The 23,155-nt window shown below is 45.2% G+C and overlaps 2 protein-coding genes across 5 annotated transcripts in view; both read left to right on the forward strand.

Annotated features, from left to right (window-relative positions):
* LOC106893930 (ATP-binding cassette sub-family A member 9-like) overlaps positions 1–16,321 on the forward strand; it is a 26,327-nt gene extending 10,006 nt beyond the window's left edge. For 2 of the 4 annotated variants that reach the window (XM_014952275.1, XM_014952274.1), the window contains exons 11-39: positions 134–192; positions 1,184–1,294; positions 1,786–1,961; positions 2,281–2,400; positions 2,769–2,907; positions 3,458–3,548; positions 4,148–4,287; positions 4,417–4,536; positions 5,084–5,243; positions 5,518–5,684; positions 6,096–6,223; positions 6,633–6,770; positions 7,295–7,408; positions 8,064–8,234; positions 8,393–8,506; positions 8,676–8,786; positions 9,366–9,431; positions 9,981–10,072; positions 11,042–11,162; positions 11,500–11,617; positions 11,872–11,963; positions 12,689–12,852; positions 13,365–13,440; positions 14,145–14,239; positions 14,831–14,950; positions 15,399–15,539; positions 15,696–15,775; positions 15,869–15,924; positions 16,050–16,321. In XM_014952275.1, coding sequence (XP_014807761.1) covers positions 134–192; positions 1,184–1,294; positions 1,786–1,961; positions 2,281–2,400; positions 2,769–2,907; positions 3,458–3,548; positions 4,148–4,287; positions 4,417–4,536; positions 5,084–5,243; positions 5,518–5,684; positions 6,096–6,223; positions 6,633–6,770; positions 7,295–7,408; positions 8,064–8,234; positions 8,393–8,506; positions 8,676–8,786; positions 9,366–9,431; positions 9,981–10,072; positions 11,042–11,162; positions 11,500–11,617; positions 11,872–11,963; positions 12,689–12,852; positions 13,365–13,440; positions 14,145–14,239; positions 14,831–14,950; positions 15,399–15,539; positions 15,696–15,775; positions 15,869–15,924; positions 16,050–16,139 — 3,370 coding nt within the window. In that variant the 3' untranslated portion in view covers positions 16,140–16,321. The remainder of the gene's footprint in view (positions 1–133; positions 193–1,183; positions 1,295–1,785; positions 1,962–2,280; positions 2,401–2,768; positions 2,908–3,457; positions 3,549–4,147; positions 4,288–4,416; positions 4,537–5,083; positions 5,244–5,517; positions 5,685–6,095; positions 6,224–6,632; positions 6,771–7,294; positions 7,409–8,063; positions 8,235–8,392; positions 8,507–8,675; positions 8,787–9,365; positions 9,432–9,980; positions 10,073–11,041; positions 11,163–11,499; positions 11,618–11,871; positions 11,964–12,688; positions 12,853–13,364; positions 13,441–14,144; positions 14,240–14,830; positions 14,951–15,398; positions 15,540–15,695; positions 15,776–15,868; positions 15,925–16,049) is intronic. The other 2 variants (XM_014952277.1, XM_014952276.1) reach the window with 1 other exon arrangement.
* Positions 16,322–17,460: 1,139 nt separating this feature from the next.
* On the forward strand, positions 17,461–23,094 carry LOC106893897 (ATP-binding cassette sub-family A member 8-like). The gene is made up of 4 exons (XM_014952192.1): positions 17,461–17,588; positions 21,489–21,629; positions 21,904–21,983; positions 22,064–23,094. The coding sequence occupies exons 1-4, from the start codon at positions 17,461–17,463 to the stop codon at positions 22,156–22,158; spliced, it is 444 nt and encodes a 147-aa protein (XP_014807678.1). The 3' UTR covers positions 22,159–23,094.
* The last annotated feature ends 61 nt before the right edge of the window (positions 23,095–23,155 follow it).

A 23,155-nucleotide genomic window follows, 5' to 3' on the forward strand; every position in this document is an offset into this window, starting at 1 on the left:
TAATGAGCAGGACCAGTTTGAGGAGGGGGTTGAGAAATAGTCTCCCAAGAGTTTTCAAAGGTTAACACAAGGCAGAGGAAATGTGCCAAAAATGTGAGAGTCAATAGTAATGGCTTGCTTACCTTTCCTTTAGACTAAACAATATTAAAAAATTATACAAGAAGAAGGACAAGAGAACTGAAGCTTTAAGGGGTAAGAGAGGTTTTGGAATTCTTTTAATTTCATTTTTCCCTAGATATGAACCCAAACTGTTTTGAAACATCCTGGATGTACTTAATTCTGCCTCCAGCACTGTTATTTAACCACTGCATTATGCAATGGTTATTTCTGCTGGGGTAAATTACTGGCAGATTTCTACCAGGCTGTTATCTTCCTGTTCGCTCCAGGAAAATTACTATTTATTATTTTTTGCAACAGCTGAAGTCTCCTTAAAAGCAGTGGGTTTTGTCACCAGGAACAACCTTAAAAATCACCTCTCTAACCTCCCTCTCAAAGTGTAAACTCATTTGGGCAAACTAAACTTGGTTTTTTTGGTCCCTGGCTATCGCTGAGTGCTGTCACTGCCTGAGCCCTGCTCTCCAGGCACTGGCACATCTGCCACCCAGGGGTATGTGAGGAGCTGGCACGGTCATAGCATAGTCCTGGGGTAGTTGTTAAATGCCTTTGTTTAACAAGAACTGCAAGTGACCGAAAATACCAGTGTTGCCTCAAATGTTTATATCGAATAAAAAAAAAACAAAAACCAACCAACAACAGAAACAATCCACAAAACTACAAAATAAGGCTTTTTTTTAAAAAAGAAAGAGGGCAGCAAAGTCTGGCTGCTTTGAGATCTCTTGAAATCTCAGATGCTGAAAGGGTTATGGGCTCTTCCCTTTCTGTGGACTCGCTCTTGGAACACCCTAAAATAAAAGGTTATGAACCTCGTAGAATCCAGAAGTCAAAACTCTTTAAATATTGAAGTTAATACTCTTGTTCCCTCAATTCAATCAAGACGTGACTGCCAGTTCCTTACTAAGTTTACTTTTAACTTCTGAAGATGCAACCTGTGTATTTAGGTCTGTGGGTTTGCCTCTCGGCTCCAAAATAAACATCCCTCCTTGGCCATACTTGGCAACAAGCTACAGGTACAAGTCTATTTCTCACAAACCTCTGGCCTAATGTTATCCTCTTTGGGTTCTAGGTTTGTCCTTTAGCATTTATGAGGGCCAGATCACTGCATTACTTGGTCACAGTGGATCTGGAAAAACTGCTCTCTTAAACGTGCTCAGTGGATTTTCCAAGCCTTCGGCAGGTAGGATGGTTGATCTGAACGCTGACGAGAAGTTGTTGGTTTGGTTTTTTTCAAGTGTAAGGGAGTAAAGATGCAAAACCCCCAATTTTTCCTTCAGTTATTCAGTCTGGCTCGTTGTCAGTGCAGATTGTTCCTTCAACGTGAGCCTTGGGGCTGATGCATCCCTCGTGGATGGGCTCATGTGTGCGAGCAGACACAGATGGCCGTTTCTCCATCTGGATGGCCTGATGTTTTCCATGAGATGAATACCTGCAGGAAATATGTCTTAGCTCTTAAGGGAGAGATTTGGTGCTCTGAACTATTTTTGAATGGTATTAAAGCTTTGGACAACACAAAGTTATTTTGACTTTTTTTTTTTTAAACACTTGAGAAACAGCCACAAGCCGGGAGTAATATCAAAGGTATGAACACACAGCGGTCTGCTGTCCCCTCGTAACTGGGAAATGCTGTACAGCATGAAGCTTGTTTCATTCACTCCTGTCTGTGTGCAGGTTCTGCAACGATATACAACTACAAAGTGTCTGAAGTTCAGGATATGGAAGGAATCCAGGCAATGGTCGGGATTTGCCCCCAGTTTAATTTGCATTTTGAAGCCTTAACGGTGAAGGAGAACCTGAGAATTTTTGCTCACATCAGGGGGATTCAGCAGAAGGAAGTAGAGCAAGAGGTTGGTATGTGCTTGTCCGGCCTCTATTTTAGAGCATCTTGGACACTTTGAGCTTTCTTTATAAAAGATTATCACCAGCATCTTGTTCTGTGGAGATGAGAAGAACTATAATTTAGGGGGGAAGTGTTGTTTCAGTTCTTTCTCATGGTATGCTCAGATAGAATTCAGATTTGCAGTACTTATCTCTCAGCAAAGCCATTTAAAGTAGATAAATTCTAAATCCTGAAGTTATGCTCTCCTGTACTGTGTGTAGCCAAGTAAGAATTAAAATGTGAGCAGTGCTTTGGAAATCTGGCTCTTGTCTTTGTATCTCACCAAGGTGCAGAAAGTTCTCGTGATGTTGGACCTCACCGACCTTCAGGATGTCCACGCCAATACTCTGAGTGGGGGACAAAAAAGAAAACTGTCTCTTGGAATTGCAATTTTAGGGAATCCCCAGGTAGGGACTGGTCATATTTACACACACCCGTCGTACTGCTTTAGCACGTAGTTTTGCATTTTGATTTGGCATGCAGTGCCCTGGCACCCCGGGTCTGCTGACCTACTAATTCACTTGGCTGCTGGAAGGATCAAGGAATCTAGGTCAAGAAGAACCATGTTTTAAATGAAATTTAAATAATATTGTAATAGGAGAAACAGCAATAAAGGGTAATAATATTGTAATAGGAGAAACAGCAATAAAAATGGCTGATATTTGAGGATGCATTTTATTCTTAGAGTGAGATCATAAAAGCATGAAATGAAATGATGTAAGGATGGAAATGCTGGCTTGGACACATGAAGGTCTGGTCTTGTTCACCTTTGCAGGTGTTGCTTTTAGACGAGCCGACGGCTGGGTTGGATCCCTGCTCCAGGCACCATGTGTGGAGCCTTCTGAAGGAACGTCAGGCTGGACGCGTGACGCTCTTCACGACCCAGTCCATGGAGGAGGCTGATGCTCATGCTGGTGAGCCCAGGTTTTCACACTGTGGTCAACCTACAGTTTGGAAACGAGGGTTTCCCATCGCAGAGCCCGCGTGTGGATCCTGCCACAATGCTCTCTGTGCTCTCTGGACACGTTTTTTCTGGTAGCGACCACCCAACCCAGCCTGAGCAAAGGCTAAAACTGGACTGACGTGCCCTTCCAAGACCTTGCTCACGCTCTGCTTCAGGGTGAAGCAATTGCACATTATCTGCATGTACCACTAGCAGCTCCCACGAAAATTAGTGATATTGTTTGAATTAATATCTTTCCTATTTTCTTATTGCTCCTGGGCTGCATGGGAAATTTTCCACAAGACTGTAAGAATATGTAATTAAAAGATTAACTTCGGTGCTTAGGAGGAAGGCAGCAGTTACAAAAAAAAAAAAGGAAAAAAAAAAAAAAGTACTGGCTAGTTTTACTCTGCTTAACTTCATTATAAAAATGTCTGTTGAGTTCAGAAGGAGCAGAGTGAGGTCAGCCCACTGCAATGTTGTAATTCCCCCCTAAATCCTTTATATTCCTTCCTCCTTAGATCGGAAAGCTTTCCTCTCAAATGGGAGATTACAGTGTGTTGGCTCATCTCTGTATTTGAAGAGAAAATGGGGAATTGGCTATCACTTAAGGTAAATCCTTTTCTTCTTGGTCATCGCTCTTTTTGTGAAAAGCTTCTAGTTGATGTGTTTTCTTGTAGAGTCTCTGTCTCTATAGAGTTTCTATACAGAATAACAGAAATCTTGACAGTTCCTTTTAGAAGACTTTTGAGGCTGCCAGAAATATCTTGCTTTGGATAGCAGGTTTTTTTTCCTTGGAACCCAATCTTGAAAGCTCTGAGCACGCAGCTAAAATGACTTTGCAACCTCCTTCACAGCCAAAAGGGGACCAGAGTAAAATGAACTGCAATTTCCACGTGCTCAGTGGTGCCAGAGTGATGTCCAACGGCTTCAATGTGAAGTTATTTTTCTTTGGGTTTTTAATTTCTGTGTTCTTGGTTTAGCAGTGCTGGCCAGGATCGTTACTGTTAACCTCAGCTATTTTTCTCGTACGTGGCAAAACCAGGGGCACTGCGGATGTCTCTGAAAATTCCCACTGAAATGCTGCCCAGTTTTGGAGGTTTCCCTACGGCTTGAAGAACAACCACTGGCTTTGTATTTTTAATGGATGATGTACGCATTATTTTTTTTTCTCGTTTAATGTTATAGCACTTGCTTTTTAACACAAACAGGATGAGCATAAATGAGGTGTGTGACACTGAGCTAACTTCATCCCTGGTCAGACAGTACGTCCCCGGTGCCGTGCTGGCAGGACAGAAGCAGGGGGAGCTGGGGTATCTGCTACCTCTGGAGAACACCGACAGCTTCCCAGGTAGGAAAAGCCCATCCCTGTGGCAGGGGCTGGACAGGGAAATCAAGTGGTGGGAAAAGCAGAAGGCAAAGTTTCTGCTCAACACCAGCCTTGGTCCCTGGGTTGAATCCAGCTGTTTCTGTCGTGCAGATCTGTTCAGTCACCTCGAGAGCAGTCTTCTGCAGGGGGTTGTTAATTATGAGGTTAGCAGGACAACCCTGGAAGATGTTTTCCTGAAGCTGGAGGGTGAGGAAGCCATTGGTCAAGAAGGTAAAATGTTGACTCCCATTTGCAAGTGTGGCACAATTAAGGTTCTGTATATACGTATGCTTTAATTGATATCTAATGAGTTTTTAGTAAATGTGAATTTTCGTAGGTTTTGGTAGGTCAAGAGTTGCAGCTGTATTCAGCTCTCCTTTAGTAAAGGGTGTCTTCTTGAAGAAGTCTCAATGATTCAGTCTTGACTTCCCACAAGTTTTTAAGCACATGAATTAAGACTGATGTTGGAATGGTATTTGCTTTTGAAGGGTAAATCAGGAGGTAGGAAGAGATAAGCTGGCCAGAAGGCATTTCAGAAGGTCAGTGAAGCTATTGGATGTGTTGCCACACGAGCCCAGGTCCAGCCAGTCTGAATTCACCAACGTAAATTATGTTCTGGATAAATTATGGCCCTTTTTCTCTGCCCTTATTTATTTTCTGGCTAAAAATGAAAGTGTTCCTCTATTCAGAACAGAACATCCTTGTTGGTTGTTTGCATTTGAACGTGTCCGTTGAATGCTCTTTGTGGGTAACGATGTTTCTCATGTTGAACATGCAGAAGATGGAGACCTTGAGGAGAGGGACCAAAGCCTCCTGGTGTTTTCCGAGCAGGGGAGCGTGGAGCTGAGCGGGATGGCGCTCTGGAGGCAGCAAGTGTGTGCCCTGACGAGAGTTCGCTTCCTAAAACTAAAGCACGAGGGAAAGTTTCTCAGATCCATGTAAGTGTGGGAGCTCTGGCCCAGCTTGCAGCCCCCATGCTGGCTTGGTGCTCTCCAAAGGGTTTGATGGTTCCTCTGAGCGACTGAGAGAAGGCTTGAGTAGTAGTGGAGGAGTTTGGAAGCTAAAAATTAGGTAGGAAAAAAACCTGCAGTAATAAGGACAGTTAGAATTTACTGGTAGTTTTAAATTTCCCCTTGCCTTTCTCAACATAAATCCCAGTTTGTTAAAGGTGGTGTTCCCCTGGACCCACTTGTGGTCTGTTTTTCCACCTAGATTGCTGTTCTTTGGAATGTTTATCCTTCCAATGCTTGTGATTTTCATTGGATTTCAACTGTGGGACAGCTCCAGCAACTGGGAAATCACGGCTAGCTCGTATTTTCTTCCCACTGCAGAGAAAATTCAAAATAAGTCGACAAATCTCCTCATCCTCAATGATACAGGTGAAGAAGAACGTGTGATGTTGCTTCACTTTCTGCACCGCTCTGAGTCCTCTTAGAGTTGATAGACCAACCTTGCCTTACTCTTTCTGTACGTTCCTTTATATACTTGTGGCTTTGGGAAGTTGTCTTCTCTTGGGCAAATGCAAATCCAATTTTAGTGGTGATAACTGAATAGCTGATATTTAAAAGAGTAATGAACCAGGCAAATTAAAAAGGAAATTAAAAAAAGCAATAAACAAATTATGGAAACATACATTTTGTTTAACTCATTTAATTAAAATAGAGACAATATAAGTTTGCTTAGATTCTAAATGTTGGGGTTTTTAACATACCTCTGCTTTGCAAGTGGGAACTTGTCTATAAGAAACTTTTTATATTCAGAGGAAAACCAAGTTCTTGACTTGATTTCAGGAGCAGAAATTGAGGATTTCATTGCTGCTTTGAAGGCTCAAAACATAATCCCAGAAATAACTCTTGAGAAAAACATCACAAGCATTCCGCTACATAATGGAGCTCTAAAAATATCCCTGGAAGGCAAGGTGAGTGAATTATTTTTTTTTTTCCATCCTGTATGTCAACAGGATTTTCTGAAATGTGTTTAAATGAGGCACAGCAAAATGCACACACCAGCAAAAGGGAGAATATTTATTTGACATACTAAATATTATCAGTAACACTGTGGGAAACCAGGAAAACATTTGGTTCTTTCCACTGTAGGCTTTTCTAGAGCGATCTTTACACAAAAGCATTAATGCAAGTCTTTTGGGCTTTTCTCCAGAAATTACTGGTTTTATTTGATCATTTTTCTCGGGGTACCTGTGCACTTCCAGGTCTCCATGTTCCTGCTCTTCAGTAAAACTGTCTGATTGCATTTCTCATGGCTTTTCTCCACCTCCTCCCACCCCTTTTGACACGTGGAGGTAACCTCTTGTGCTCTTATGTCTTCAGAGCTACCGATTCACAGTCATGTGCAGCGTGGAGCCCATCAACTGCTTCCCTGTGCTCCTGAACATCCTCAGCAACTCCTTCCTGAGGCTCTTCAATTCCACCGCATGTATCCGCGTCTGGAGCGAGCCCTTTTATGGCGTGAGTGTCCTGCCTTGCTTGGGGAAAATGAATTGAAATAGCCCATGCTGAAGTGATGAGGACTGGCTGGGTTGGAAATGTGGTTGGATGAGCAACCTCCAAGAGCTGGGGTCAGTGGTGCAACTGCTGGGGGCCTTTCTCAGCCGTCAATGCCAGGGCTATTTAATGAGAGTTTCTTCTGCAGTGTTTAAGAGTTCTTTGGTATCAAAGACATTAAATCCTGTGCTCTGGCAATATGTAGGAATATAACAATAATATTTGCAAGCATTACTTTGTTTGGCATCCATTTGGTGAGAACCATCATGAAAAAGACAGTCTCTATCCTCAACAATTTACACTAATTCAAATATTTTTTGCCTAAATGCTTTTGTTCATTGTTTTATTTTGTGATCTTAAACACAAATTATTTACCATAAGTGCTGTTGTTCACTTGCATGTTTAGCCATCCTACGAGCATTGCCCTGGCCAGGTTTTTCCTTGGGCAGCTGCTGGTTACTGATGCCTTCTGAATTTCTACTCTGCAGATGCAAAACGCAGAAATAAAGAGTGATATTTTTTTCATCTGTCTCAGCTACTTGCTGATTCTGGCTGCTGGTTTGCCTCCTCACTTTGCAGTGAGCAGCATGGAGGATTACAAGGTAAAAAGCACACACTGAAAGCGATTGTACACACAAAAAAAATGAGTACAAATGCAATGTCTCTGGGTAGCAGTTTGCGTCCCAACAAGCTGGCCAGCATCTCTAGGCAGGATGCTAAAAAAAATTCAGCCACATGAGTACAACGTTGTACCAAAGCGTGTTACCCAGCATCTCAGGGAATGCTCTTCAGGGCATGCTCTAGTGCCCAAGATTATTGATTTGTGGTGGGGTGTAGTGTGTGGGGTTGTGGGTGTGGGGTTTAGTTGGTGGGTGGTGGTTTTGGGTTTGTTGGTTTTGTGGTGGGGTTTTTTTGTTTGTTTGTTTTGGGTTTTTTTTTTAATGTGGTTGGACTCGATGATCTCGGAGGTCCCTTCCAACCACTAAGATTCTGTGATTCTGTGAATTGGCTTGGGCTCAGGACAATTTGGGTGTTAATAAATATTTTGGGGGAAGGATGATAATTTATTTTTTTCTCCTTTTTAAGAATGATGTGTTTCTAAACAGCACTAAAACCGAGAAGGAACTGAAAGTGCTCAGGAGGGAGAGGAAGGCTCAGGCAGGGAGGGGAGAAGGGAGGGTAAGGGAGGAGGAGGAGGAGCAGGAATGGGATTTTGGGCTCTGCTGAATCACCTCCCTTTTCCCGTTTGCTCCACAGCTCCAGGCCCGTGCCCAGCTGCGGCTGGCGGGGCTCTTCCCCTCGGCCTACTGGTGTGGGCAGGCCCTGGTGGACATCCCGCTCTTCTGGACCCTGGTGGGCCTCATGTTGGGCATCATGCTGCTCTTCAACCGCATCTGCCCCTTGCAGGCCAGCGCCGTCCTGCTCCTGGTGAGCTCTGCACCTGCAGGAATGCAGGCAGGGACAAGCCTCCCTCAGCTCCCGGGGAGGTTTGGCATTCAATATTTTCATCAAAATGGATTGCTCTAGGCTGGTTTGCATATTCCTGCATCCATCTCCCAGTCACTGACCTCAGTCTCTCTCTCTAGATCGTTTGCCTCGTTGGTTATGGAGTATCCCTTGTTCTCCTCGTCTATTTAATTGCCTTTCAGTTCCGCATGGGGCGAAGCAATCGTTACATTTGGTCTTTCATCTTCATCCTGGTAAGTGAAGTGAATCTTCGCTTTGAAGTGTTCGATTTACACATTCTGCCACTTGAAGTTTCGCTTAAAAAATACTAATACTCAGCAGAATAACCCAAGCCAGTAATAAACAGCCTATTTTTTAGCAACAATACATTAATATTAGAAATACGTTTCTGCTTTATTCCAGGTGAATTTCACTCTCTATATGATCAGTGACTTACACGATGCACTTTATTTCACCTTCTCTACTTTAATTCCTGTGTTTCCACCACTGGGCTGGTTGATCTTTTCTACACCAGTAAGTGAACTTGTCCTGCTAAATTCAGTAACAGTCCTAGTGGTGCAAACTGGGAAAGCAAGAGGCACTTTCCAAATTCCCTGTCTCAAAGTGCTAAAAAAACAGTGAGAAAAGACAACAGGAGGAGGCAGGGTCCCATGCTGTGGAGTGAGGGAAGGGACCAAGATTTGAGCTGTTAATCCGTTGTTTGCTTGGGATATTTTTGCTTTATTTAGTTACAAAAAGCCATTATGGTGACTGTATTTTGGCAGCCAGGGTGGTGTGGGAGGGGAAGGCAGTGGAGTGGGAAGAACTGGAGGGATGAAGGGAGCTTGGCAGAAAGGACTGGGAGGAGGGAAACCATGATTGAAATGGTCCCTTTCACCTGGCAGACTTGAGGCATCCCTGAATTAACTGTAGCCAAGGAAGATGCAGCTCTTTGAGGCAGTATCAACCCCCAAAAATAAGTACAGAACAAAGCTCCTTTATCCCACCCTGAAGAAAAGCTAAGCATCCCCATATGCCATGCTTGCTCCAACCCTCCACTGAGGCACATGTGCTGAGGAATTTTTCTAATTGACTGATATTTTCCTCTTGTAGCGTTTTTCAAGTTTTCATACTGATCTTCTTGAGTCGTGGAATCACATCTTCGTCGCTGTCTTTGCAGTAAGGAGCGATTTGACGATGGTTGTTTCAGAAAGGATGACTGTTCTAATGAGATGGACTTGTACTGGGATTGTGTAATTCTCCCCATAAATGAAGCATGGGTTATGTGGCCAAAGTTTCCCATTAATTGTTTGTACATCCCAGGGATCGTGGACTCGTGCCTCACGTGACCCCTGGAGGCTGTACCTTATTATGTGGGAGAAGTGGTGGGGGAATTAAGTGGAGCTCATGTATAAGGCAGAGATGTTATTAATCAACTAATCAGTCTAATGCTGCTCCTACAAAAGAATGCTGGCATCTCTGGTCCTGTGAGATGTCCGCTGGGCTGCAGATTGAGCTAAAACTGCAGCATGAAGTCCAGGCTTTTGCAAATGAGATGGAAATGTATGCGAAGCATCAGTTTAACTTCTTCCCCTTTTGGACCTATATGATTACCTTTTCAATAGCTGAAGGAAATGAGAGAGGTCCCTGCATCACCTTATAATTAAAATTAATCAAGTGTGTTGTTACCTTGTCTCCATAGAAACCTAATTCATTATTGCTTTCCAGCCTTACATCCATTGTGTGATTTTTGCTTTTCTGCTGCGCTGTCTGGAGATGAGATACGGAGAAGCAGTTACAAGACTTGATCCCATCTTCAGGTGTGTCCTGGGCAGGGGGGTGCCAGGACCTGGGGTGCTGGGTACCTCGTGGGCCAGGGTGACCCCGCTCTGCAGGGAGGGCTCGGAGCCCCTCAGCCCGGCCGGACCCTCCTGGCTCACCCCCGCTGGCAGGAGAGCAGGAGTGAGCTTAAAAACATTTTGCAAAGCATGGATAAAGCCCATATTTTCAGTTTTAACCAGCTTATCTGGAGAGGAGGAAATTGAGAACGAAGGGAGGGATTTTTTTTTATTCCTTTGGGTCGTGGCAGTTTCCGACTTTACTTACTGGAGTTTTCCTGAATGTGTCTGGAGACAAACTCCCACCCAGTGTGTTGCAATAGAAGGTCAGTTGAACTACAACGTCCTGGAGAGAATAATAAATGTGATTTGAGCTTTTTTTTTTACTAAGCTTCATAGCTGAGGTTTCAGGACATTTCACTACAGCTGGATAAATCAATATTTACAGATTGAAATCCAACATTTTAACTCCTTTCAGATGTGCCAGTGTGGCTCTCTGCAGGATGGAGACTTCCCCTAAAGCAGGTCCTTACTACCTGCTCTCTGTGTATCTGTCACCAGCAGCATGTGACTGACCACCAAGGTCATGTGGGCGGAGATTTGTAAAAAGTATTAAACTGTCAGGCTTTAGGAAATGTGTCTCAGCAAGGAGCTAAACGCCCAAATGGCTTTGAAAACCCACCCTGTGGATTGTAATTCTTGAACAGATCATTGGCGTGTATCGAGCAGGCACCGGTCAATATTAGTGATGAAAGAAAAGCAAAATCTGCCCTTGATTTTCTCATGCATGCCAGTGGGATTTATTTTTTTTTTCTTCTTTTCCACTAATAAGTATTTGAGCAAACACTGTGGAACACCTTCCTGAATTCAGATACTGGGAACAAACCCCTAAATCTGAGCCTTTTTTGGGAGTGATTCCCGCTGACACCATCTCTCCTGCTCCCCTGGCAGGGTCCAGCGGAGGAGAGCGGTTCCCCACCAGAACAGGGACCTCCCCGGGGAGGAGGCCCCAGAGGTCCATGCGGAGCGGGAGCGGGTGAGGAGCACCATGGGCTCCCTGCACCAGGAGGAGGTGAAACCAGCCTCTGGCTTCTTCTCTTTTTCACTCTCCACCTTTGGGTCTGTCTCTGCTCTCTCAGCTTCTCCACTTATTTACTGATCTGCTGTCCAAGGGCACATCTCACCACCCAGCCCACGGTCACCCTGGCACCACAAGGAGTTTCCCTGGCACTATATTTTTACTCCCATTCTGCTTTTTTTTTTTTTTCTTCCTTTTTTTGCTTGCTCTGTTTCCTGGACTTTTAATTTAGAAAATTTCTCTTTAAAGAGTCATATTTAATGGTAAGAACAGATGAGCTGTCTCACGGGACAGAAGGAGAGTTTATATTTCCCACTTCATCTCTTCACAGGACTCAGTTATCGTCGTCAACAGTTTGCGCAAGGAATATGTAGACAAGAAAGCCAGCTCCATCTTAAAGAAAAAGAAGAAAGTTGCTGTCAAAAACCTCTCTTTCAGTGTTAAAAAAGGTTTAAGTATTTTGCTGTACCCCCTATAAATGACTCTAAAATCTGATGTGAAGGTCACAATTGGAGACCATGTTTTTGCTAGAACTTTCCTGCGGGCAACCAGACCCGATGCCCCGTGTTCCTGTGTTCACAATTTTAATTTATGTTAATGAACAGCCCTTTCTCCTATTGTACTTTCAGATATTGCCTACGATGCAGGGAAGAAAATCACATTAACAATGATTATTATTAACATTCTTGCATGTTTGTTCTAGGAGAAATACTAGGTCTCTTAGGACCCAACGGAGCTGGAAAAAGCACAACTATCAATATGATTTCTGGGGACGTAGCGGTGACTGCTGGGGAGGTAAGTGATTTCTTTGGAACATTTGGGGGTTGATCCTGATGCCTTTATCAATGAAGGATGTGATAACACAAGCCAGTAACACAGCCTTAAGTGAGGAAATTTATGTTCAGGTAACCCTGGATATTTGCAGAAGTAAGAAGAAAGTGTTGATTTAATCACAGCACGTTCTAGTTTTCACCAAAATCAATGTTACAGATTTAGGGGTTTGAGCTACTCAAAATCTTCAGTGTGCATTTGAAACCCACCAAGAAATTTCACCAGCCTGTAAGAAATGTTGACATCTAAAAAAAAAATAACACTGTTCATAAACAGCCTTGCAAAACCAGGAAATTGAAAACGAATGTGAACAGGGTTGGGCCAGTAACAATCCATCATTTAATTATGTGCAGGATGATTAATGACATATGAGGGGGAGGGAAAATGCCATTGCTGTTACAGATTTGGGACTGAGTGTTTGAAACGGAAAAGTATTCCTAGGGAAAGATAGCCTCATGTCGGTGCCGTTACCCGGAGTTTGATGGCAGAAAATCCTGTTTGGTTTTGTGAAAACGCTGCCCTGGCTTGGGGCGATGTCGTGGTAGATGGAGATGATCCCCCCAGAGATGCTGGGCTTCCTTTCCCACGTGCTAACGAGGTTCCTGACAACACAGGAGCAAACCTTAGCGTGTTTCCAAGGGTTTTATTGCTTCACCCCAGAATAACACGAGGTCTGTGTGTCCCTGCAGGTGCTGCTGAAGGGCTGGGGTGCAGCCACGTCCCCCCCGGGGTGCCTGGGCTGCTGCCCCCAGCGGGACCCGCTCTGGCCAGACCTGACCGTGCTCCAGCACCTGGAGGTCTATGCTGCCCTGAGGGGGATGTGGAAGGAGGAGGCACCTGTTCATATCAGCCGGTACAAAGCCCAATGATCCTAGCTTTTCTATTTTTAGCTTTGCCTTGGAGAAACTGGGTCTCCTTCTGACAAGATCTGCTACTTTATACTGTTCTCAATCCCTTGTCTATGAAGATTTTAATCCTAGTTTACCTAGAAAACTTCAGGGGAAAAAATTAAACTTATGGAATCGTAGAATTGTCTAGGTTGGAAGGGAAAAATTAAACTTATGGAATCATAGAATTGTCTAGGTTGGAAGGGACCTTTAAGAACATCCAGTCCAACCATCAACCTAACTGATGATAAAAAAACATCGTGGCCAGTTATATGAGTGACTCACTTCTCTCATTAGCTGTGCTTACAGTCTTGAGTTTCTGCAAAAGATCCTTAATTTCCCATCTAGGCTGGGAGTCAAATCACCAAATAAGCCAAGGTGATGCCAGAACACGTGTGTGAGTTCCTCAGGACCCCTCCCCACAGCCTTAGCAAACACAGATGCTCATTTCAGTATTTTTCCTTTCCTTCCCTCACAGTGTAGCAAAGGCCTTGGATCTCCAGAAGCATTTAGAGACCCCAGCTAGGAGGTTATCTGCTGGGGAAGCCAGAAAGGTACGTGTCATATTTGGGTTATGTACTTGAGCAAATCCTGCTCTCTTTTCCTTCAACATGGTGGACAGAAACCTTCATTCAAGCCTGAGGATGTGTTGGGTTCCTTGCCCTGGTGCCAGCAGGAGCAGGATATGGTCCTGCATGTTTGTTTCATGAAGTGGAAATTTTCTCCTTGGAGGAAAGCCTGAAATTCAAGTCAAATTTAAAAAAATCTGCAAATTTGATGTCATTAGGAAAGAACTTCATGGTTTAAAAGGGACTTACTTCCTCCTAGCGCAGAAGCAAGTACAGCAGAGTGGGTTTTCATCAACAGCTTTTGCATCCAGCCTGGCAGGATTCCCCCCCCTCCTTTCCCCACTCTCCCACATTCTGTGTTTAATAAATGCTAAGCACAAATTGGATTTCCAAGGCAATCCCCTCTTCATGCCCCATCATGTGTATCTGCCAGTAAATGGGATGGAAAACCACTTTCAGACCTTTGGCAGGCTTGAGAGTGTCAGTGATTATTTTTGGAGATTAAAACGTTAACGAAGAACACCTGAGGTGGGCGGCTTTTTTAATCCCTTTCCCTCCTGCATTTCGGAATCAAGAGCTTCAGCTTCTGAAAGATTCACAAGGATTAAGATGTAACATGACAGCTCACTAGTTTTTCAGGAAAAAGTAAGAGCAGACCTGACCTGACCTCGGTGTCTTTCCCCTTGCAGCTGAGTTTTGCGCTGAGCGTCCTGGGGGACCCGAGGGTGATGCTTTGGGATGAGCCGTCGGTGAGCATGGACCTGAGAGGGCAGCGCCGTATGTGGTGAGCAGAACTGAGAAGTGCAGAACAGATTTAGCAGGATGGGTCTTACCCCCCGTGTTGTAGTCACCGTCGGGCAGGCAAAGAGCTGCTGCCTCGGTGGCAGAGCATCTGTGCTTTGCTTTCCCCTGATGCACAGGGGAGGGGGTACCACTCACTAAACGCCTTACACAGCAGGCAGTAACCCCTCACAAACCATCAGATGGAAGCTTAATGGGTAGTGCAGCAAAAAAATATGAGCAGATTCCTGCTGAACCCATGCGTTTGGTATAAAAGACACAAATCCCAGTTTCTTCAGAGCATGAGAAAAAACTATAGGGAGTTCTTTCCATCGCTCAGCCCTAGTGCTTGCTCTAGCTTTTCATCACCAGTTTACACTGAAAGTGTAAGATTTGGAGGGATGCTGACGTGACAAATTGCGATGTAGTATTGACATATACGTGTAATCTTCAAGCAAAATAACGCAAGTCTTTTAAATAACTATAAAAAAGGGGGATAAGCTTTGTAATTTCAGTTGGTTTTGGGGAGGGAAACACAAAACGGGATGTTTTCTTTGGCTGCTCCTGGGAGTAACTGCCATCCCTCTGTTCCCAGGAGAGTGATTCAGGCTGCTGTGAAAGGCAAGGAGCGGGCAGGCGTCCTCAGCACCCAGTACCTGGAGGAGGCGGAGGCGATGTGTGACCGGGTGGCCATCCTGGTGTCAGGGCAGCTACGGTGGGTGCCGGGGTCACATCGCTCACCGGGGTGTCACCTGGGTGTCACTCCGGGTGGGGGGGTGGTGGTGGTAGCATTTTTTGTTGGGTTTGTTATTTCTTTTTTCTTCTTTCTTTTTTTCTTTTTTTTTCTTTTTTTTTCTTTTTTTTTCTTTTTTTTTTCTTTTTTTCTTTTTTCTTTTTCCTTTTCTTCTTTTTCTTCTTCTTCTTCTTTTTCTTCTTCTTCTTCTTTTTCTTCTTCTTCTTCTTCTTTTTCTTCTTTCTAATGGGATAAGCCAAACCAACATTTCCTAAGCGTGTAATGAACATAGCTTTGTAAAGAGGTAGATTGTTTTAGCAGCACAGTCTAAAGAGCTGGTGAATAAGAGGATGTGTGCCGATCTACTGCTTGTATCCTGCTTTTCTTTGCTCATTATGATGGTTTGAGCACTGTTTTCCCTCCTCTGCAGGTACATTGGTTCCCTTGAGGATCTGAAAAGGAAGTTTGGCACGAGTTACCACTTAGAAGTCAAAATGATGGACACAGGGCAAAGCGATGCTCTCCACGCCGAAATCCTGCGCCTCTTCCCCCGCGCGGCTCGGCAAGAAAGGTCTCTGCACACCCAGCCTGGACTCGTGCTGGGGGCTCTGGTGCTCCTACTGACCTTGTTCAATAATTTATCTGGGGGTACAATAACCTTACAAGCACCCCTAAACCCTGGAGCCGAGTCATGAAATAATGAATTCATTTTTTATTATTTTTTCAGGACGGCTTCTTTGCTCATCTACAAGATACCAATGGAAGATGCGCTACCTCTGTCCCAGTCTTTCTCCAAGCTGGAAGCAGGTAAAAGGAAACAAACAATTAAGTATGAAGATTGCTTTAAAACTGTCCATATGAATTTGCTTTTTAAGGATGCCTTCTCCATCCCCTCCACAGCTAAACAGAATTTCAGGCTTGAGGAGTACAGCTTGTCATTGCACACTTTGCAACAGGTATGTTGGTGTAGAAGTTACAGGTGAGAAACTGCCTGTATGAAAAGAAGAAATAGCCTTTGACGGGTGCAGGTACCATCAGACCTTGGCAATAATGGTGGTGTTTCTGCTGTGGCACATCACAGGCATTTCTAGACCTCACCCAGGACCTGGAGGAGCACGACCTGGATGCGGCATCCAACAGGGCTGTGGAGCAGAGACCACTTCACCTCTGAGCCCTCAGAGCCACCAAGGAAAATATTCAGCTTATTTCATCAGTGTTACTGATACGTGGGATCGGACGCAGCCCTCAGGCTTGGTTTTCTGTGTCACAGCACGTACTGCTCTGCAGGTTTTCTGCCTCACAAAGAAAAAATAATTATTGTTTTGATAAATAAAGCCTTTATCCTTTGACAAATCGATGCCTGCCATCCTTCTGTGCCCCTGCTCAGACTGACTCGGGAAGATACGCTGTGCTGAGGAATAACCCTGCTGGGATGAATTTCTGGTCCCAAGAGGCTGGGGGGGAGCTCAGTCATTGGAGAGAATCATGTACAAACTCAGAAGAGGGTCTGAAAGCCTCAGTCATACATGGCGGGAGGACACCAGAGCTTTGATTTACTCAGTCCTGAGAAGCATCTTTCTGGTTGGTGTCGTGTGGCCAACGAAGGTGGTGTTTTCTGGTGGAGGGGTGTGGGGGCTGTGTTTTGACCCAAAAAGCTGCTGTTGCTGTGTCTTCTAACTCAGCCACCTTGGTGCATCTCTGGTCCCCACCTCTGGGGACATGGAGAGAGGAAAAGACTCAACAGTCCCTGGAAAAGTGTAATGAAAACTGGTGGCCTCAGTCATACATGGCGGGAGGACACCAGAGCTTTGATTTACTCAGTCCTGAGAAGCATCTTTCTGGTTGGTGTCGTGTGGCCAACGAAGGTGGCGTTTTCTGGTGGAGGGGGGTGGGGGCTGTGTTTTGACCCAAAAAGCTGCTGTTGCAGTGTCTTCTAACTCAGCCACCTTGGTGCATCTCTGGTCCCCACCTCTGGGGACATGGAGAGAGGAAAAGACTCAACAGTCCCTGGAAAAGTGTAATGAAAACTGGTAGCTCTTAGAACACCATCTTAAAAAAAAAAAAACCACAAAAAAACCCCTGGCTCTTAGAACACCATCTTAAAAAAAATCAAAACAATTATCATCTGGAGTCAAAATAAGATGTGCTTTGACTCGAAGTAAAGCTGGAGCAGGACAGCAGTCTGAACAGGTCTTCTGACCACAGCACGTGTGTCTGACTTGCTTTGGTGGTTGGGAAGATGGGGTGGGCTCCTCACTAGCACCCACTCTCTGTGGGTGATTGGGGGAGATGTGGGCACTGGTGGGAAATCAGAATCTCTTCTTGGACATCTGTCTGCCAGGGTTAGCCTTAAATAATAAATAAAATATAGTAAAAAAAATTAGAAACTCCCTATATGCAGATAGCCAGATGTTTCCCCTGGTTTCTGTTGCCCTGTCCACAAGGGAAGGATGGGCTGGGGACCCACCAGGGTACAGGAACAGTGCTACCCCATGGGACAGACCCAGCAGAAGACGCTCACCCATGTCATGGTCTCCTCTGCTTTCATGTGGATGCTGCTGGGGGTGCAGGTACGGATGGTGCAGGTGTGGGCAATGCAGGCAGGGGTGTGGGCAAGCAGGTACCAGCAGGTGGCTGCCCTGGCTCAGTGATGGGCTGCTCCTGCCAGGAAAAGCCCCCCAAGCATCCACCCTTCAGATCCAGAGAGCTAATTCCCATATGGATCTCCAAATCTGTCGCAGAGGTAGGCAGGGAGGTGTCTTTGCTTGAGATTCACTGGCTGGGACCTGGCATACCCACTTCTCTGCTTAAATTCAGGTTTGTGTTGTTTTTCCCTTTGTGAGGAGGACCTGAAAGGGGAGGAAAAGGTTTGTGCACCTGGGAGATGGACTGGGGACAGGTCTTAACTTCATTCTGTGCATGATTTAATACACCCCTGGAGTCTGCCTGCGTTTAGACATCTGAAGGTTATTTATATGTTAGGAGTGGGTTCTTTCCACCAGGCAGAGCAAAGGGAAGCAGATCCAGCTCCTCTGCATTCCCAAGCCCAGCCTCTGTCCCAGCTGTTGCTTCTTCCTTCCACCATTGGTTCCTGGTCCTTGCTGTGGCCAGGGATGCTGCGGTGGGCGATGGAGGGGCAGGAGCACTCCACAGCCACGTGCTCAGCCTGGGGATGAAATCAAACCCCTTCCCTTTGGAAGCACCAAGTTAGTCCAGAGAAGTTGATGTTAATGTTTACAGTATGTTTTGTAATCAGAGGAGCGGTTCCTGTCCAGGAGGCAGAGCTTCATGGCTCTTCCCACCCCGGGGCTGGTGGCACCAAAGCAGTTTGCAAACAAAATCTTTGCCTTTCAGAGATAAGTGACAGTCGCCATTCACTCCTCACCACCGTGCCCTAATATTTCTGTTGAATCCAGCCTCTCTTGCTGCACTGAGAAACGTAACGGAGTTTGCCAGAGAAAGGATTTTTTTTTTTTTTTTTTTTTGTGCGGTTTGTTGTTGGGCTCATTTTTCTTCTCTTGGCCGAGAGTCAAGAATTTCCTGAGCAACTTTTCAGAGAATCTGCTCCAGCAACTCAACAACAATATGCTCTGTTTGCTTGTTATAACGTAAATAAATCTGAGGATCTGCCAAGGAGGAAGGGGGGGAGGAAGCCAGGGAAAAGCGAGGCGCTGGTGTGAGGAATGCCTTTTGGCAGAAGAGCCTGAGTGAAAAAACGGGCGCGTGGACAAAGGAGCCCTGAGAGCTGCTGGGACAACCAGGCAGGCTCAGCATCTCCCCTTGCACGGGCAGCCTGCAAAGGACAAGCTCTGGATCCCGTTCAAACCCTCCCATTGAGGTAAGGCTTAAACATTCTTCTTAAAACAAATAAAAATTGTTATCTAAAAAGTATGAAAACATCCGGTAATTAGTAACACTATTAACAATGCTGGGTGAGACACTTTGGAATAGTCTGAGTTAAGCTTGTGATTAAGTTCAGTGACTGTTTAAAGGCAATAGTCTTCTTCACCTTCCTTTGATATGAAATAACACATCGATAGAACTCAGTTTACGGGAGAGATGCATTTCCAGTGTTTCTTGGTGCTAAGGGGATGAGGTAGGCTCAGCTCAGCCCGGTATTTTAAGTAATCCAGCGCATGTGAGGAGCAGATTTCTTTCCCTACAGGCAGTGTGGGTTAAAGATTGGATTTTAACTCTTCTGTCCATTTTACGCTCTTAAAAATCCCCTCTGAAATCCTGAAGGAGCAATGAGATCAGTTCTGCTGGGTTCTCCCCAAACCCCCCAGAGCGGGGCTGGGGGCCAGGCAGCCCTGAGGGGGGACACGTGGGACATCTGCAACGGGATGCCCCGGCTCTCCATCCCTCCTGGGATTTCCTGGGTGTGAAGCTGAAACTCCAGCGGTGTGTCAGCTTGTTGAGATGTCTCTGTGTGACTGTTAAAACAAAGGACAAACTGGAAACCTGCTTTCGCTGGGACCCAAATCCCATCTCAGCTGTGGAAATGCACTCGGGTGGCACAGGCTGGCTTACACCTTGCTTCTGCTGGGTGAAAAAGTGATTTCCTGGGTGTGAAGCTGAAACTCCAGCGGTGTGTCAGCTTGTTGAGATGACTCTGTGTAAATGTTAAAATGAAGGACAAACTGGAAACCTGCTTTCGCTGGGACCCAAATCCCATCTCAGCTGTGGAAATGCACTCGGGTGGCACAGGCTGGCTTACACCTTGCTTCTGCTGGGTGAAAAAGTGACCAAGTGACCACAGGTGTGACTTCACAGCTTCCTTAAGGAAGTCTAGAGGTCATTAGCACGTGCTAAATTCAAATTTTTATGCACCTGGATTCAGTGAGATCATCTGGAAGACAAAAATCTATTCAGAGAGCGACGGCAAAATACAGGTTCCTGCCCCTGAGCCCAGTCCCTGCCCCATCCTCCTGCCGTGCTGTGCCTGTGTGTCTGTTTGCAGCGTGTTCCCATGGAAGACCATTTCTTGGAGCAGTTTTTCCAGCATTTCGGTGCCTGCTGCCCCGCGGTTTTTCCAGCATTTCGGTGCCTGCTGCCCCATTGCAGCACAGATGTGCCTCTCCTGCAGACCGACCAGAAATATTTGGAAGAAGATAAACTCTATTCAGTCTGTGGTTGGTGTGTTAATGAGTAACGTGATGTGGATGCATCCTATTATTTACCTTTGACACTGTTATCCAGAACAACACAGCCTCCTCTCTGCAGGGTCCACATCAGCAGTGGCTTTTGAATGAGTAACGTGATGTGGATGCATCCTATTATTTACCTTTGACGCTCTGTTGTCCACAACAACACAGCCTACTCTCTGCAGGGTCCACATCAGCAGTAGCTTTTGGGACACCTGGGGGCAATCCTCAGACTCGCAGCATCAGTTACAGCTCAAACGTTATGGGCTCTCAGAGCATATATTTATACTGTTTGTTTTCATATGGTTTTTGATACCAGCATGCTCTCTTTTATTTATTTATTTTTATTTTATGGGACTGTGCCTGGTATGTTTGTTGAATGGGAAGTACTATTAAGAAATTGTATATATTGATTCCAGGAGAAGTATTAGGACTTCTGGGGCCCAACGGAGCTGGGAAAAGCACAGCCATCAGAATGATTGCTGGGGAGACGACACCAACTGCTGGGCAGGTAGGAGGTGCCTGGGGAAAAGGAATAGAGCCATGATAAAAGCCCAAATGAAAACCTTGCACCTCAGCTAAGCTATAATTTTTTTGAAAGCATTGTTAGAAATCAAGGTTTTAACAGAATGCATTATGCTAATAACTAATATATTAATAAAAAATATTTTGAGCTACTTCTAACTTTGACGGAGGGTCTCTCCGGGGGTCGGTCAATGTTTTATCCCCTAGTCCTGGGGTGCGGGGAGGGGACCAGAAAATCAAAATTTACTGAGCCAGAGGCAACCTTGAAAGAAACTCAGGAAATGGAGCTGCAAAAGTGATTTTGTGCTAAATGCCATGATTAAAGTGAGTGGGTTAAGAAAATCTGCAATTTGCCTGAGTGCATTTAGTAGGGATAAATTTACCACTAATGTCCTTTTAAGTATGTTATATTTAGGAAGCATTTCTAAAATCTCTAATGTTATAGTTTGGCCCTACAAGAAAGGGTGCCTAATACTGCCTGCTCAGCTGACACGGGCAGGGTGGAATGGATTTATAATGCTCTTGACACTAATGATGGGTTTAGAAAAGAATTTGTGGCTTATTCAGTACACTTTGCTTCAAATATTCACTTAAGTTTTAATAACATAATAAATGTTTAATGACAACAAGCAGGAGTCAAGAGCAACAGGAAGAAAGTTCCTTTTTCATATCATTTGGGGAATTCTTAATGAGAGTACTGAGTTGGGAATAACAAAAATGTTCCTTTTTCATTTGTTTCCTTTCCCAACAGAATAGTGAATGCTCTGCAGCTTCGAGGCTGTTTGAAAAAAAAGACCAGAAAATTGTCATCTTTTTTTTATTATTATTATTTTTCCCTCCCTCCCCTGCAGGTGCATTGGCTCCATTCAGTACCTGAAGAACAAGTTTGGCAAAGGCTATCTACTGGAAATTAAGGTCAAGGATCCGGAGCTCACTGATCTTCTCCATGCAGAGATTTTGAGGATTTTCCCAAGTGCAGCCCGTCAGGAGAGGTAACTATAAGACATGGGATGAACAGAAGTTTCCACACTACCTCATCCCTAAAAATGTGCCCAGTGTGATGGCCAGACATGGGATCTCAGCTGGAGAGGGACGAACAGCTCAGAGTCCCTGTGTGGGGATCTGATCTGATAATGTCACCACATCCAGCCCTGCTGGGATCCCTGCAGCAAAATGCCCATTAATCCGGCTAATAGCATGACATAAAGTTTTGATTCCAGAACCTCAATACAGAGCAAGAATCACCTTTTCTTCTTTTTCTTCAAGATTCCCCTCTTTGCTCGTCTACAAGGTCCCAATGGAAGATGCACTGCCCCTGTCTCAGTCTTTCTCCAAGCTGGAGGAAGGTAAGAGCGAGACAAGATGACTTTTTGAAAAGGGGGAACACAGGCTGCTAGTTTTTAACTCTCTTTCCCTTTCTCCACAGCCAAACGAAGCTTCAGCCTGGAGGAGTACAGCTTCTCTTTGAATACTTTGGCTCAGGCAGATGATTTCAAGGCTGGACACGCTGTAAAGGCATAAGCAGGGCCCAAAGCTGCAGTGAGACCCCGGGCAGTGCAGGGCAGAGGGCTGCTGCCTGGGGGTGGTGGCGAGGAGTCCTCTGCTGGGAAAGTGGTGGAAAATTGTTTTTTTTTCACTGCTGGGATTTAGCATGGTGGGAACAATCCAAGGAAAAGCGTTGCTGCCTGACTCTACTCACCGGAGCCAGGCACCCAGCACATCCAAGGCACGGATGCCCTTGGTAGAAAGCTACTTCACACACCTCCCAGAGGGGCTGCAGGGCTGCTCCTCCTGTACAGGAGCATCCAAGTGTCTAGTGAGAGTCAGAGGAATAATCAGTTTTATCTTGCCCATTTCAGGTGTTTTTGGAACTCTCCCGAGAACAGGAAAAGGATAATTTTGATCTGACTTTGGATGGGGTTTTTGAATGGAAACAACTTCAGCAGCAGGACTGCTGAAGCTCCAAAGATGCTCATTTACACACTGCTCAGTGTTAAGCTGACTGGTGTGACCCTGCACGTATTTACTGCCATTATCAGGCCACCACGAGGAGGAGGAGCAGGCGCTGCCTTTCCAGTGACTATCGGCTGAGGGCTCCTCTCCAATGCAGAAGACATTTCACCTGGACTCTGCAGGTGTCTACTCAAAGTCCTACCCCAAGTTGCATTTCCAGTGGCTGGTTGATGAACTAGTGCCTGCAGCGTCAAGCGGAGCAGCGTGCAGCAGAGGGACAGGAAAGTCTGCAGAAAGAAGGGTCATAACCCATCTCTGGGGATCAAGGCTCTGCTTTGCTGGGTGGATCTGGGTGCACCAGGGAATTGGACACACTGCCAACCTTCTGGGCTCCTCTCCCACCAACGTGTGGGACTATTTGCCAACGACGCGTTTAAATACATCTTATTGAAATCCCCATTCTATTTTTATACCCTTCCAATAAATATCTCTATAGAAACCGTGGTTACACCCTCACATGTCATCATTGCTGTGGACTGTCAGGAACAGCTGAGCAGCTCAAACT

This window comes from Calidris pugnax, unplaced genomic scaffold (assembly GCF_001431845.1).
Source record: "Calidris pugnax isolate Ruff unplaced genomic scaffold, ASM143184v1 scaffold206, whole genome shotgun sequence".
In the NCBI taxonomy this organism is placed as follows: domain Eukaryota; kingdom Metazoa; phylum Chordata; class Aves; order Charadriiformes; family Scolopacidae; genus Calidris; species Calidris pugnax.

Excerpts from the sequence above, each read along its gene's own strand:
- LOC106893897 (XM_014952192.1), top strand. The coding sequence starts at position 17,461 with ATGGGACAGACCCAGCAGAAGACGCTCACCCATGTCATGGTCTCCTCT. Across the intron at positions 17,589-21,488 it reads GCAGGGGTGTGGGCAAGCAG|GTGCATTGGCTCCATTCAGT; the intron begins GTACCAGCAGGT and ends CCTCCCCTGCAG. Across the intron at positions 21,984-22,063 it reads TTTCTCCAAGCTGGAGGAAG|CCAAACGAAGCTTCAGCCTG; the intron begins GTAAGAGCGAGA and ends CTTTCTCCACAG.